The sequence below is a fragment of the Buceros rhinoceros genome, unplaced genomic scaffold (assembly GCF_000710305.1).
Source record: "Buceros rhinoceros silvestris isolate BGI_N320 unplaced genomic scaffold, ASM71030v1 scaffold19556, whole genome shotgun sequence".
NCBI classification, from domain to species: domain Eukaryota; kingdom Metazoa; phylum Chordata; class Aves; order Bucerotiformes; family Bucerotidae; genus Buceros; species Buceros rhinoceros.
Window position 1 is genome coordinate 5,501 of NW_010416017.1, and position 14,380 is coordinate 19,880.

The following is a 14,380-nucleotide window of genomic DNA, read 5'->3' on the forward strand; positions in this document are numbered from 1 at the left end:
CAAAAGGCAGTGTCAGACAGACAATGTCACACAGAGCAGAGCTCTGACAGCCTCTGTGCAAGCGGGTGATTCACAGCCAGTTGGTGCTTCTGGGTGTCTCACCATGCGGGAACTCGCTTCTTGGCCTTTCTCCCATCAGGTTCCCACCAGCGGTGGGCCCTTTCGTGTGCAAGCGGGTGATTCACAGCCAGTTGGTGCTTCTGGGTGTCTCACCATGCGGGAACTCGCTTCTTGGCCTTTCTCCCATCAGGTTCCCACCAGCGGGGGCCCTTTGGGCCACCATCCCTGGTGCGTCACCGAGCCACTTCCCAGAAACATACTCCATTTTATCAGATGGGCTTCTGGGAGGACTTTTTAAAATCAGAAATCCTCATTTCTTGTTCTTCTCCACCTGCCTGGTCATTATTTCCCACCACCAGAACACATCCCTCTTGTGAACACACGCTGCTGGCTGCATTGCTCTTGGGTCAGATGCTGCACGAGCTTTTGTCACCATCAGCCAGGCTGACTCCTGCTCACAGCCTCCCAGGATCCCCGGGGTAAAAACAAACCTGCAAAAGTAATTAATTGCACATTTCCAACACTTCCAGTAACCTGGGGTGTTGTGGCCATGGCCCTAACTGTGTGCCGCTACCTGGCTAAAGGCCGCCTCGCTGCTTTGTTTGTTTGTTTCTTTAATTTAAAAAATGAGTTTTCTTTCAACAAATGTCGAATGTGACACACAAGGTAAAACAAGTGGATATTTTGGGCCTGCGTTTTCTCTTTTGATCAAGTAAGATGCAGGAACATGATGCAGTTGACTTTTCCACATGAAGAACACATCTGCCTCGTGTGGTGTTTTCTCAGGTGTGGTGAGGAGCACCCATGGGTGCAGGGGTCTCCCAGGAAGCTCAGCTGTCCTCTCCCTGTCACAGCTAAAGGGCTGCTGAAACAACTCAGAGAGCAGGCAGTGCATTGTAGTCCTTACAGAAATAAATACTTTGGTGTCTCATTCCTCTCTTTCTAAATGGCAATTTATGTAGCTCCCATGAGATGGTCTGAAGTGTATTTTTCCATGACAGAGGTTTCCTGCAAATGGATTTTTTAAGTGTCCCACCCAGCGTTAAGTCTTACCAAGAAAGAATAGTAGATGACTCACGGTGGCTTTGAAATTTCTGTGGTTAGACCTGATCCTGCTGAGTTTTGGCAGCAGTTAATGGTGAACAAGACATTTTGTTCACTGGGAGAAAGATCTGGCAAAATGGGAGCTGCTGTATGAGCCCATTAAGGGTTTTTTCTCTTCAAAGCCATTGCTTTTCTTTCTACCAAACAGCATTTTTTTTGTAGATGTAGAAAACTGTCTGCAAGCACCTTTCTGAGCAGTGCTGCTCCAGAAGGTCATGGCAGTTGAGGGGAAAATAATATTTAATTTTTGTCTCATCTTGTGCTGAGGTCTGGAGGGTTAAGCTTGTAAGTCGTAACCTTAATGCTCTGTCTCTAGGAACATGTGGAAAAAGACTGTACAGGAGTTTTCACAAGATGAGCAAGAGCTGTGGGGTGTCCATGGCTTGTCCAGGCACTCGCATTGCTTGTAAGGTGCTGGAGGTCTGGGTATGTGAGTAGGGGAGAGGAAGGAGGAGGCAGCTGAGGCTCGGTGTGAGTTCAGACATGAGCATCATCTTTCACTCCCTGCCATCAGCGGGCTTCTGCACCGGCTTGTTGGAGGCATTTTTTTCCCCCTCTGGGAAAAAAGCAGCATCTCTGAGGCATCTCTTGCTTTAAGGATGCTGTCAGTATTGTCAGTGTGTGTAAATGAGCCACTTTGCATAAATGTGCAGGTGTTTACTTGTATTTAAGCAAGAAACACAGGGGAGCTATTCTGTTTCTGCAAGTTACTTTATAATGAGCAATCTTCTACTTAATTTGCCTGGGTTTGATCTTAGCTCAGCAGGTCTGATCTGAAACCTCAGACATTGTTCCAGAGTTTTGTGAAATCAGAACCAAACTTCTCTAATTACTTAATTCTGATAATGAATAAAACACCTCAAGGTATAGAAAAAATAACTTTTCAGTAACTCAAGTATGTGCTGTGTCCAGAGTGCTGTTACAATCCTGTGGAGGGTCTCCTTGGGAGAGGCTGATTCAAAAAGCCAGCTGAAGCCCTCCATAAAGTCTTGGGGACATCGTCACCTTTGCCTTCTGAGCTCAGCTCAGAGCTTCTCTTGCAATTACCTCAGCCTCCCCCAAGCCAACTGTCCTCTTGCAATCTGGATGTTCTCCAATACTTGTTTTAGCTGGCCAGGGAGGAGGCAAATGTGGTGCTTGGGAGGCCTTAATATTATGTTAGAGCACAGATGAAGCTGTTTGTGTTTGGGATTTCTTGGTGTGAAAGGAAGGTTGAGGGCTGAGGTTTGCCTGTGTCGGTGCTTGCTGTTGGCTGTGGCTGAGGATAAGCAGCAGCTTTTGGGATCGCAGAACAGGAGCAGATACGTGCCACCCTGTTGTCTCCTTTGGCATGTGTTGCTGTTGGCTCTTTGGGCACGATGCCTTATGGTGTGATGGGCACATGGTGCTGCCTGTCCTGGCTCGATGGTGGGAGCTGAGGCCATGGAGTGCTGTAGCGTTAGGGGTAGACTAAAGAATCAAAGTTGGCCAAGGATGGAGACATCAAGTTATTACAGAGTTTATTAGCCAGAATGCTTGAAATTCATTAAAAAACATTGCTAAAAAAGAAGATCATTGGGGATCTTCAGTTTGGAAAGGTGCTAAATCCAGGTTTGTGGCCAGGGGTATGGGAGCATTTCAGAACAATGTGTCATGGGGCTTTGCAATGGTGGCTCCAGCCTGTCCCTGTCTGGGTAGGAACAGTGCGTGACAGCGCTCTTGAGGTGATGCCGGGTCCCATTCAGGATGGGGAGGCAGCAGGATACTGGCTGAGGAGCTGTGACATACCATTGCAGGGACGACTGGTGGTGCATGGTGTCCGCAGGGTGCTGCAGCTCCTCCGACTGTCATGAACCTGACCTTCACCCCATGCTTCAAGTTTACCGAAGCACATCCCTTGCACCCTGCATGCACAGTAAGCAAACGGCTTGTCAGAGGTTAATGTTCACCCTGCGTAGTGGCAGGGTTGGCTCAGGCCACCAGGAAGCACCAGCATGGGACAGCACCGTGCAAACAGCTCCATGGATCCAGGAACTGTGTGTGGGTCCCAGCCATGCGCCCTGCACTTGGGCGCTTTAAGAAGGACAAAAGCAGCAACAAAACGTGGGTGGTGGTCACCCTGCAGCGATTGTTCTTGAAGCTGGTGGTGCCCTGGGGAAGTCACTCTGGGCGATGAGCCTGTGCCTTGAACCCTCCCCACCACGAAGGGAAGGGAGCTGGACTTTGTTGCTCGCATGGAATGCTCGGAGTCCTGCCCTGTGATGCTACCTTTCTGCTCCATCATGGCCTTCTGCTTATGCCCACTGGTTTCATTTTTCCCCTAATTACAATTATTTGAGGACTTTCATTAAAACAAAACCCTCAAAAATCAAGACAATGGAAATGGCATTTTATTAAAGCAATAAACTATTAGTAAAAATGCCTGGTCTCAATCTGCTATTCCTCGTTGCCGTGATACCCACAAATTTCTCATTTCTTTGAGCAAGTCATGTAAAAGGTCAACAAAAAGTTAATGCTTTCATGTGGTTTTTAACAACAGGAGGAGAAAACAAAAATCGTGTTCCCACTTAATGGAAACTTGGCAGCAGCAGCAGAGTTGCAGCTGGAGGGGGGATGGTGACCTCCTGACCTGTACCTGCACTCTCTGCCCAGATAGAGAGTAGGGCTGGGGAGCGATGGTAGAGTGTCACCCAAATCCCTCTGTGACCGCAGGCTGCAGCGCTTTCCCTGAGTTTAGCTTGGCTGGTGGGAGATATGTGAAGATTGATGTTCGCATTTATCAGCTGCCATCGAACCCTGCCGTGGGACGGAGGCGCTGGGCTGCTTTCCAGCGTGCCTGCTTGGCTTCCAGCCGCCAAAATTCCCTGAGGAAATGCGGCTTGGCAGGTGGCGGTCACCGCAGCAGACATGGCACTGGGAGATACCAGCATAGCGTTGGGTGATGTACAGGACATCAGTGCAGAGACATCTATACATTATATCATGAAAATATGGCCGGTATTTATATGACGTGTTCAACTATATATAAGAGCGGCAGCAATGCCTACCATCCCGTGAGCCCTGCGGTGGTCCTTGTCACCTCTGACTGTTGTGGAGTCAGTTATTCCAAGAGTCCTTTGCGTTATGCTATCGCCTCGTCAAGCTCCTCGCCTTTAGGATTTTATCTAAAGCTTTTGTGATCTCCACCTCATGCCAAGCTCTGTGTGTCAGTGCTCTGAAGTGCTGCTTCCTTTGACCTTCCTGCTGTTGTGCGCTTTGAAGCAGGTATTTTTTTCAGCACCCGGGCCACTCCCTGTTGCAGGGGCTGGGGATACTGAGGTGGTGCTGATTTCCAGGGTGGTGTCACGCGGTTCCCTTTGCTTGTCTGCAGCTACAGTGCTAGTGGGTCTCTGGGGCTGGATAACAGGGTGCTGGAGGCTCTGGGCATCCCCTGCCCTGGCTTTCAGGGGTGCTGTGCACAGTGCCTCTGGGTTTAGGGTTGCAGAGCATGTGCTGTGACCACAGTAGAGAGTTACAGAATCATTAAATGGTTCAGGTTGGAAGGGACTTTTCAAGCTTATCTAGTCCAGCCCCCTGCAGTGAGCAGGGACACATTCAGCTAGATCAGGTTGCTCAGACCCCTGACCAACCTGCCCTGGAATGGTTTCAGGGATGGGGTTTCTACCAACCTTCTTTCCTCTCTGGGAAACTTGTGCCAGTGTTTCACCACCCTCACTGTAAAAAAAAAAAAAAGTCTACCTCATGTAATCCGAATCTCCCTTTTAGTTCAAAACCATCACCTGTTGTCCTGTCATAACAGGAGAAGAGTGGAGAGTTCCGCGGTGATCCAGGGGTTGAGCAGCTACAGCTCTCCAGAGGATGCATGGCACAAGGGGTGAACCCTGTGCTTGAACACTGTCATCTGTGCCTGAGGAATTCCAACAGGGTGATGGATAAGGATGTGAAAGGCTGGATGTGAAAAGCTGATTAATTGCTGAGTAATACCTAATGATTGGCTTCCCCTGGCAGCCTGGGGAGCAGGGGCTGTGCTCGGGGTGCCCTGCTGGGCAGGGGGACTGGGAGCCCTGTGCCGGGGGTGGGGGCAGGAACCAGAGCAGCCAGCACATCCACATGAGATCAGCAGCCACTGCTCATCTATGGACAATTGTTTTCCTTCTGCTGTTCTGTAAAACAAATAAACTGAGTCCTTGGGAAGTGCCTGATGCTTAGGCTGGTCCTGGGTGTGGGGAAAAACACAGTGCCGAGTTTTCTGACTGCAGCAGGGGGTTAGTCACCACATAATGACAGTGCTGTCTGCCGAGATGACCAGTGCCTTACCTCATCATTTTCCTTGACCTGCCTGTTTTTTCTGTTGCCTTTTCTGCAGCACAAACGCTGCGGGATGGGTGATGCAGAACCCAGTCCAGGGGCAGGAGGGGCTCTGCCCCAGCACAGTGGCGACTGCTGTAGATTTACCGGTTACATCCAGGCAGTATTGAAGCATCTCGTCCCCAGTTGCAGCCAGGCTGTGTGGATCTCTGTAACTTTGCTGTTCCTCCAGGCATGTTCCCCCTTCCTCTCATGGAAAGGGCTGTGGAAATCAGTAAAGCAGAACCAGGGCGCTGTGCTGCAGTGGTTAAAGTGGGAAGCACTGACTGGTTCCTGCTTTTAGAGATATTGCTATTAAATGTAGGAACTCTGTGAGAGTTGTTGTTTTGGAAACAGTGTTTTGAAATATTTTGGTTTTATCAGGATTGGGCCACAGATAAGGGATTTAGGTCAGCATGATGTCTGAACATGTTTGTTGTTGATTTGGATTCGTATTTCAGTTCTTTTCCAGCTCCAGACCTTTCCAGGGTGGGAGCAATGCTTTGGTTCTTATTCAAGGGTTCTTCTGTGTGTTTTTTAAAAAATTAAACCCTAATCGTCTTGTGCTGCCCCTGTAGTATGGAGCATCCAGGAGAGCAGTTTTTCAGGAGGTATCTCCACGTTCCGCACTGGCCGCTTGTTCCCCTGGCTAAACGGCTTCCACTTCCTGAACTTAAGAGCAGGGTTAAGCCATTGCTGAGCGTTTTTGAGCCCCTTGTCTTTTAATTTCATATTTAGGGACCTGCTACCTACAAGAGCCCTGGGATTTTGGTTGAGTAATGGGCTTTAGTGAAAAATAAAACCAGCATGTGTCTTTTTGCTTTGTATGGGTATGTGGTTTCCTGGGCTGGAAAAGCAGGACCTTCTTCATAGGTGCCGGCAGGGACCCTGAGCCCAGAGGACACTTCCCGGCTGCTTAGTGGAGGTGTGGCACCTGCCAAGGACTGTGGAAGGAAGATGTGCCAGGATGTAAGTCTGGAGGTGGTGACAAGCTCGGCTTCTCCTGGGAGATGCAAATAACTCCTGAAAAAGGCCTTTTCAGCTGAGGGTATTCCTCCCTGAAGCAGTAGTCCAAAGCTAATTTTAGGTTTAAAATGTGATGAATTAAGAAATACATACATGGAAAATCTTTATCACCACCAGGCAAGGCAAATAGCTGTTGAGGGTATGGCGTGTAGGATTCCCTTGGCATCTCGTCTGGGCTCTCAGTGCCTGTATGGCACCCAGGCTCTTGGCAGCAGCAGGGGGAGAGAGGAAATTAATGGCTCAAGTCGTTTGGGGTTTAGTTTGGGATGGTTTGGGTTTTTTTCTTTTTTAATAATGCTGTCTCATTGCCCTGTTTTAGCCCAGGCCCGTCTGTCTTGCTCCGTGCAGCCAGGGAAGCTTGTGTGAGTCCCACCACCAATGCTGCGTGCGGGACAAAACCAAGTCTGGGAACAGAGGTTGCTTGTCAGAGCCCTTGCCAAAAGGTCACTGTACTGGGAGAGATGTCATGAGAACTGGAATGACGGTAACTGTCAGGGATTATAGTGTTTCCCGCCGTGGGGATGGGAGTTGATGTAGGACATCAAACCCTGGGAGGCATTAGCAGGAAATGCCTGTTTTTCACTGGGTGTATTTTCTCTTCCCTCCTCCCCTCTTTCCCAAAACGAAGGCTTTCTCGGTTTCCTAGTTCTGTGTGGTCCTTGTCAGCATCGTAACCTCGTTAAGGAGCAGTGATTATCTGAGCTTGTGCAGATCTGCCACGATCTGTGTAAGAGAATAAACTTGGGCAGACCAAATTTTAGGTAGTCTGTGCTATTACCGGCTGCATCAGGACTTGAATGTCTTCAAAACACGGAACTGTTTGTGAATATTTACTAAAATATGCATTTTCTGCCTTCCAGTTTCCATGCCTTTAAAGCTGTGCTTTTGTTGTCATGTGCAACCAGCAGAAAACCACTGTTTCTTTAGCAGAGGTTGAGGTTGTCACATCATCATCTAAGTAATAACCTGGGGTTAAAGCATAACCAAAATGGGAAATGATATCGGGGCTTGCAAAGCTGCGGGGTTGAGCTAGGGTTTGCAATACATTCACAAGGGCTCAGAGAGTAATAGACTTTATTTTGATTTTTATTCTCATTTTTCCTGTAGTTGAAACCTTGATTCTTGGTGCAGTCACTACTTCCAGTGTATATATTTTACTGGTTCAAGAGGCTTGGTGCCTGCATGCTGGGGGGAAATGCCTGGCCGAGGGAGACAGAGAGCTTGTCCTTGGAGGAGGAAATAATGAATCTGAAAATTGGGCTGGACAAATGTGGTGTCAGCACTTTTTTTGTGGGGTTTTTTAGTATCTTGTTTCTCTCTTTCAATTTTTTACCATCTTTTTTACCTTTTTTCCTTGTTTGTTCATTCTTCTAAAAGTTTTCCTTTACCATGGACTGTGTTTTTGGTTTTTTTTCCACTGTTTTTCCCTCCTCAGCAGACTTGGAGCCAGATGAAGACAGAGCAGCACCTTCCCTCGTTTAATACACAGATGCCTGTCCCTGCTCCTGTACCCGGTTTGGTTACGTGGGGGTCTCTGGAGAGATCTGGGGTGGCTGTTCCTCCTCCCCTGCCCTGGGAAGGTCAATGTGGACAGCCTGCCCTTCCAGACCTGCAGCCCTGGGACTCTGCAAACCCCTCCTCTGGCAGCCCCGTGCCTTTGCCATCAGACGGGGTTTTTCTCCCTAGTCTCTGGTTTAAACCTGCAGTTCAGAGCAGTTATTTCTTGACCAGCCTGGTCACAGCAGTTATCTTCAGGCTTGCGGGCTGCTGTCACGTTTCCTCCAAGTCTCTTCCTTCTCTCAGTCCTGACACTGGGTCAAGTGCTTTGGATTTGACTCATGCTGTCTCCTGCACCCCTCTTGGCTCGCAGGCAGTAGCCCTGTCTGTGCCTCTTGGAACAGTTTTTGCCTTTGTTCGGATTGATGGTTCTTAATCCACTGAAACCTTGGTTTCCTTTTGGTTTTTTCTAATTCTTTTTTTCCTTAACAAAGTCCTGCTTATTTTCTACTCTAGATGGCAATGGCCAAATACTGAAATGTAGCACATGTCTCTCATAAATTTCATGCTGCTGTTTCCTCCCTCCTGCAGTTTGCCGCTGTCCCTGGAGTTCTCTATCCTTCACGTCACTGCAGCCTCCGACGCCGATAGTATCGGCATGTTTCATAAGCCTGTCCTCTGGTCCGTCATTAGTGCAAGCAGTGAGTGGCACTGGGTAGACGGGGCCTCCTTGATGCAGCCCTTCTGTTTTGCTGCTGAATCATGGATAACCATCCTTGGCACGTGTTTGCACCCAGCCTGGTGCAGATTAACCCAGGCACATTCCTCAGCTCGCCTGGGGAATGCAGGCGGTGTCCGCATGGAAACTGTGGCCAAGAGGTTAAATAGCTCTTACCGAGCGCAGTCCTATACAGATTTCGGAGGGATGTCATACATCCCGTCTTTCCAGCTGACCCCTGTGCCACACTCCCTGCCTGGGGCTGCGTTTGTCCTGTGTCCAGGGAGCTCAGCCACTGCCTGGGTTTGCGGGGCTCCTGGCAGGGCCGGAGGCAAGTCATGTTTTCTCTCCTGAGTCCATAATCTGGCTCTAATCTTGCTGCTGGGACTGAATCAAGTCCAGCTGAGCTTGGGCTCCGATTTTTCCCAGGACTTGTCTGTGCCAGCTGTGAAAACAGCTTTAGTCTTACAAAAAAAGTTATGCAGCCCTGCTCTGGTCCTTAGCAAATAATAGTTGCATACACTGGTTAATTGTTTATCCATTAACCAACTGCCTCAATTAATCTGCCAAGAGGAGCTGGCTGTACCTGGTACAGCGGGGAGGAGAGGAGGAGGATTGGGGAGAAGGTCCCGAACTGTCTGAGGATTGTGGGATCACATCCTTCCCAGGTTGGCCGCTGCCTGCAGGCTCTTCCTCCAGCCCTGCTGATGTGGTATTCGTCTGCTGGTTTCCTTCAAGTGTGACTGCAAGCATGGTGTGTACACAGTGTGTTTGGTCTTGTGTTCTCTTTGACCATGCAAACCTCTTCTGTTGGAAAGGGCACTAAGTTTTTCCATGAAGCAAGAGCTTCTCCTTAGACTAAAAATAAAAAAACCAACCCAACAAACCGTGTTTTGTTTCTAAATGTGAATACTGCAGCAGAAATGCAAAGCAAGGTGCCGCTTTATTTCCAGCTGGATATGGCCAAAAAAATCCTTATCGTGGAGTGCTGAGTGGGATAAAGAATTGGATGTTATTGTACGTGTCAGTGCAGCATGGAGCAGCCCTGAGCTCCCTCCTTCCACCCCCTGGGGCTATTGGGAAAGCCTGACAGTCTGGCCTCCCTCCTGGGACTGCTGTGTATTTATGCCTGCTTTCTAGGGAGAAAATCAAACATCTGAAGCCAGGCTATATTTGGTGAATGACTTCACTGCGAGGAGAAAATAAAAATGTTCCTTATGCTCTCCAAGGAATTAAAGTCCCCTGCATTGCATATTGTTAGCAATAGGTAAATGTAAAGCTTGTGACAGTGAGAGCTGGCACCAGTTGAAGGTGGTGGAGCCACCAAGATCCTCGGAGCCCTCACTCCCAAGATGAAGCTGTTGATTCTGCATTTACTTTGCTATAAGAGAAGAGATTGGCCCAGTTTTTCTTGAATCAAGTCTGTGTGCAGATGGATTTCTTTTTTCTGAAGGCAGCTGATTTTAACATGGTTTTGAACTTAGATGGTACCAGCCTTATGTAGTAATAAAATTATGTACCTGTTTCAAGAGGAAATGATAATAAAGAATGTTCTTTCAAAAGCAGCTAAACATATGAGTTATTAAAATGTTAAATTATTTCCACATTACGGCATATCCAGCTCTTTCTATGGAGTTCAATCAAGAATAATGCACAGTGTTTTTTGCAGAATTTAACATCAGAAATGTCACACTTCTTTCATTTTTTTTAAACCATTCTTTCACATAACGCAAGAGCTTCCACGATTATAAATGGGCAGCCTTGTATTGGCTTTCTGTAAAATGTTGCCTGTTTCTCCCATCCATATTTTTTCAGTGTAGCTGTCGAGCTGTGACATTTATTGCAGAGCACAACAAAGACTGAAGGGACTTTTTACCAGGGAGATGCCCAGGAGCTGGAGCTTGGCTGCATGTGGGGACCAGCAGCCAGGTTCATAGTCCCACGGAGAGTTGCAGAGCCTGGAGGAGGAAGTTTCACAAGGCTTCTGAGCACTGGAAGCTTCCACTCACATCTTGGGGTTTTGTTTTCCAATTTTCAAATTTTTTTTTCTTCCCTCCTGGTTTTTGTTGTGGCTCAGGCTCCTGGCATGGGTGAGTTGGCCATCAGTGCCCAAACGTCTCCAAGTGCCACTGCCTGACTGCCCTGAGCAGGCAGCAGCCTTCTTGCTGCCCCCATCGTGAAGGGGCAGTGGACTGGTCCCCTGCAGCTGCCTGGGCTGTACAAGGGGTGTGAGTTCCCCGGGGGGACTGTTGGAGTGAGCACAGGGATTAGCTGCAGCATTTGCTTGTGTTGCTGCCAGGCTTTCTGTGGGTGCTGGGCTGTCCTCAGCCCCACCCTGCTCCCCGGACAGGAGCCCTTGCGGCTGTGACTTTCGAGCCCACTGAGGAGATGGAGCCGTGGGAGAGCATGGGAGATGCAGATACCATGGGGAGCTGTGCAAGGAGCATAGAAATAGAGGACATCTTAATGATGCCGGGAGTTTGTATCACTAGTTCCATCAAAGGAAGAACACTTAACAAAAACACCTACTGGCTTTCTGAGTGAGCTTTGCTCCATGTAGCCCAGCCTGGGAAGTGCAGGGTTGTGTGAATTCAGACTAGGATTGGGTCAGGCATTAATATGGTTTGTGCATTGTCGTCATTGTAGAGCTAGCTGAGATGATCAGGCAAGTTGATGCAGAAGCTTCCTTGCTTTCCCTTTGAAATCAAGAGGTGAAGCTACTCCTAAGCCACAACAAACCCCCTGCAGGTTTTTTGAGGCTGGAAAATGAAAGATTTTTCTATTTTAAAGTACAGCTGGAGTGTATGAGCCCTGAGGTCACTGGCATCAGGGGAAAGTTTCTGTAGGCTGAGGCTACCTGTGCTTTTTGACTGCTCCCACTGCTCTGGGCAGTGGTTCCTGTAGCTGCAGCGCTGGGCCTTTTGTGTTGGATGTGTAGGATGGGGAGAGTTGGGATGAATGTGGATAAGTGGTTGAAGGGACCGCAGGGTCACGTGCAGTCAGGGGTTTCACTTGGCCCCGCTGTACTAAAGGTGTTGCAGAGGAGATCATGGCAGTCATGCTCCTTCTTCCTCCCCAGCGCCCCGTGGCTCCAGAAGGCAGGTCCCTGAGATGTCACTGAGGGCTGAAAGCCATGCAGCTACATCGTCACTGAAGAGGATTGCTGCAGACATGAGCAACATCATCGAGAGCCTGGACACCAGGGAGCTCCACTTTGAGGGAGAGGAGGTCGACTCAGAAGTGCTAAATGACCCCAAAGGCGCCGGTGAGTTGATGCCCCTATGGTCTCACTCCACATCCTTCCTGGTTTTAACAAATGATAGTGTGTTGACAGATAGGGTGCAGCCTCAGTGGTTTCACCAAGCCCAGCCATTGACCCTGGTCTAGGAGCAGGAGGCATTCATTACTCTTAGCACTTGAGCTCTTCAAGTCCCTTCTGTGAAAGCTTGTCTTTAAGCTCTCTTAAAGAAAAGCTGGTATATTTTAGTGGAATTAATGGTGCTGTGTAAATGCTGCCACGTCAGCATTGCAGCTATCTGCTGGCTTTCATGCCCTCGTGGCTATCACAAGGTCGTTGAACTAATGGGATTTGTGGTCCTTCCAGTGTGCATTCCCTTCTCTGCCATCTATCACACCTGTGGCTTCAAAGAGCCGGGCATGCAGACGTACCTCACGGGATGTCCTATTCGAGTGCGCGTGTTGGAGGTTGAGCGCTTTACTTCCACGAAGAAGGTCAGAACTTCAACAAATTTCATTTAATTTCTGTAGAACTGCATTAAAGTGCTTTGTAGCTTAATTTCGCATGTGCTGGTTTGTGGGCTGAGGAAGCATGAACGCCCGTGTCTCAGGAAATGCTTGAGAGAAGGTTACCTGTCTGTTTATAAAACCTAATAAAGCAGAACAAGAAATGGTGAGACAGAATGATTCTGAAGTAAAATTGAATGAGGGCCCTTTTGATTGAGCAGCTGCAGGAAAACGCCTTGTTTCAAGGCTGCATCCCTTGTGGTGGTCTCCTCCGCAGGTACCAAGCCCCAACGTTTACACCATCGAACTGACCCACGGAGAGTTCACCTGGCAGGTGAAAAGGAAGTTCAAGCACTTCCAGGAGTTTCACAGGGAGCTGTTGCGGTACAAAGCCTTCGTGCGCATCCCTATCCCTACCAGGAGGTGAGTGTGCAGCCCTGCAGATGCGGTGGGCTTTGGGGAGATGTGATCTTCTCTCTTGGTAGCATGTTGGTTTGGCTTCGCTAATCCTATTTCCTTTGCTCTAAGGAGGAGAGGGCAGAAGAATTTTGTCTCTACAAATATTTAGCAGCTATAATAAAAATATTTAATCTCTACTTATTTAGCAGCTGTAATTTAAGTGGTGCACGCCTTTGCCTTGCACCTGGGGAAGGGTTATGCTAATGCTAGTGGGAATTGTTGGTGCTTTGTGGCTTTCTGCCAGCACGAGCTGGGTGTGGGAGATACAGGGGTCCCTGGCATGGGTGGTCAGCCCTGCCTAGGCTGGCCTTGGTGCTCAGGGTGGAAGGGTAAGGGGAAAGAGAAGAGGGGTGGGTCAGCAAGAGCCTCCTGATGTGGAGAAATGTGGGGCGATATTAGAAAAGCTAAGATTACGAGGGGAACATAATGTCATAAAAATAGGGTTTAGGCTCCCTCTCCTTACTAAGGGCAAAAGGGGAGCCTAGAGATGGAACTCTGATATTTCTGTGGTGTGTTTCTGTTTGTGAGCCAGTTGGAGCACACTGGCTTCTTAAATAAATCCACACTTGTGGGTTTTTTCTCTTGCTTTGCTGCCCACCCATCTCGGTTTTTAAGAGCTCAGATAGGAGAAATAAAAGCACTGCAGAAGAAGGGTTACGCGTTGAGGCATGCACGAGCTCGCAGCACTTCGACTTCATGTCAGGGTTTGTTTTCCCTCCCAGTCACACAGTGAGAAGACAATCCATCAAAAGGGGAGAACCGAGGCAGATGCCGAGCCTGCCGCACACCGCGGAGAGCACGGTGCGGGAGGCGCACTTCTCCAGCAGGAGGGTGAGTTTCCCTCCCAGTCACACAGTGAGAAGACAATCCATCAAAAGGGGAGAACCGAGGCAGATGCCGAGCCTGCCGCACACCGCGGAGAGCACGGTGCGGGAGGAGCACTTCTCCAGCAGGAGGGTGAGTGCCGGGCTCGGTGTGCGGGGGCCGAGGGATGCGCGGGGGGAGCTTCTGAGGTGCAGAGGTGCCAGGTGGGTGCTTGCAAAGCCAAATGCTATCAAAGCCCTTTAAGCTGGTCTAGTGACAGGTGTCCCTGCCCATGGTGGGGGAGGTTGGAACTAGATGATCTTTAAGGTTCCTTCCAACCCAAACCATTCTGTGGTTTTATTATCCTTAAAGCCTGTTGCTTGACAGACTTTGCCTTTGCCAAGTCCAGCTTTGACACTAAATTCTCCACCATGCAAAGAGGAGGGTGCTGCTCCCAGGTTCATACAGGCAAGCTTTTCCTCTGCGGTTGAGGAACACTACGATGCTGAGAGCGGTGGTTCCCTTCCTCCCACCTGCTCTGATTTAGAGAGAGAAGAGGCAGTTCGCGGAGTCAGCTTGTGCGCTGGCGGCAGCCCCGCGGCCATCAGATTCTGAGGGATTTCAGGCCTATCCACCTCTGGC

At 49.1% G+C, this 14,380-nt stretch overlaps 1 protein-coding gene across 3 annotated transcripts in view; it reads left to right on the forward strand.

Moving 5' to 3' along the window:
• The first annotated feature begins 11,842 nt into the window (after positions 1–11,842).
• PLD1 (phospholipase D1, phosphatidylcholine-specific) overlaps positions 11,843–14,380 on the forward strand; it is a 40,627-nt gene continuing 38,089 nt past the window's right edge. For all 3 annotated transcript variants that reach the window (XM_010137654.1, XM_010137655.1, XM_010137653.1), the window contains exons 1-4: positions 11,843–11,996; positions 12,336–12,463; positions 12,753–12,898; positions 13,783–13,891. In XM_010137654.1, the coding sequence (XP_010135956.1) occupies positions 11,843–11,996; positions 12,336–12,463; positions 12,753–12,898; positions 13,783–13,891 (537 nt within the window). The remainder of the gene's footprint in view (positions 11,997–12,335; positions 12,464–12,752; positions 12,899–13,782; positions 13,892–14,380) is intronic.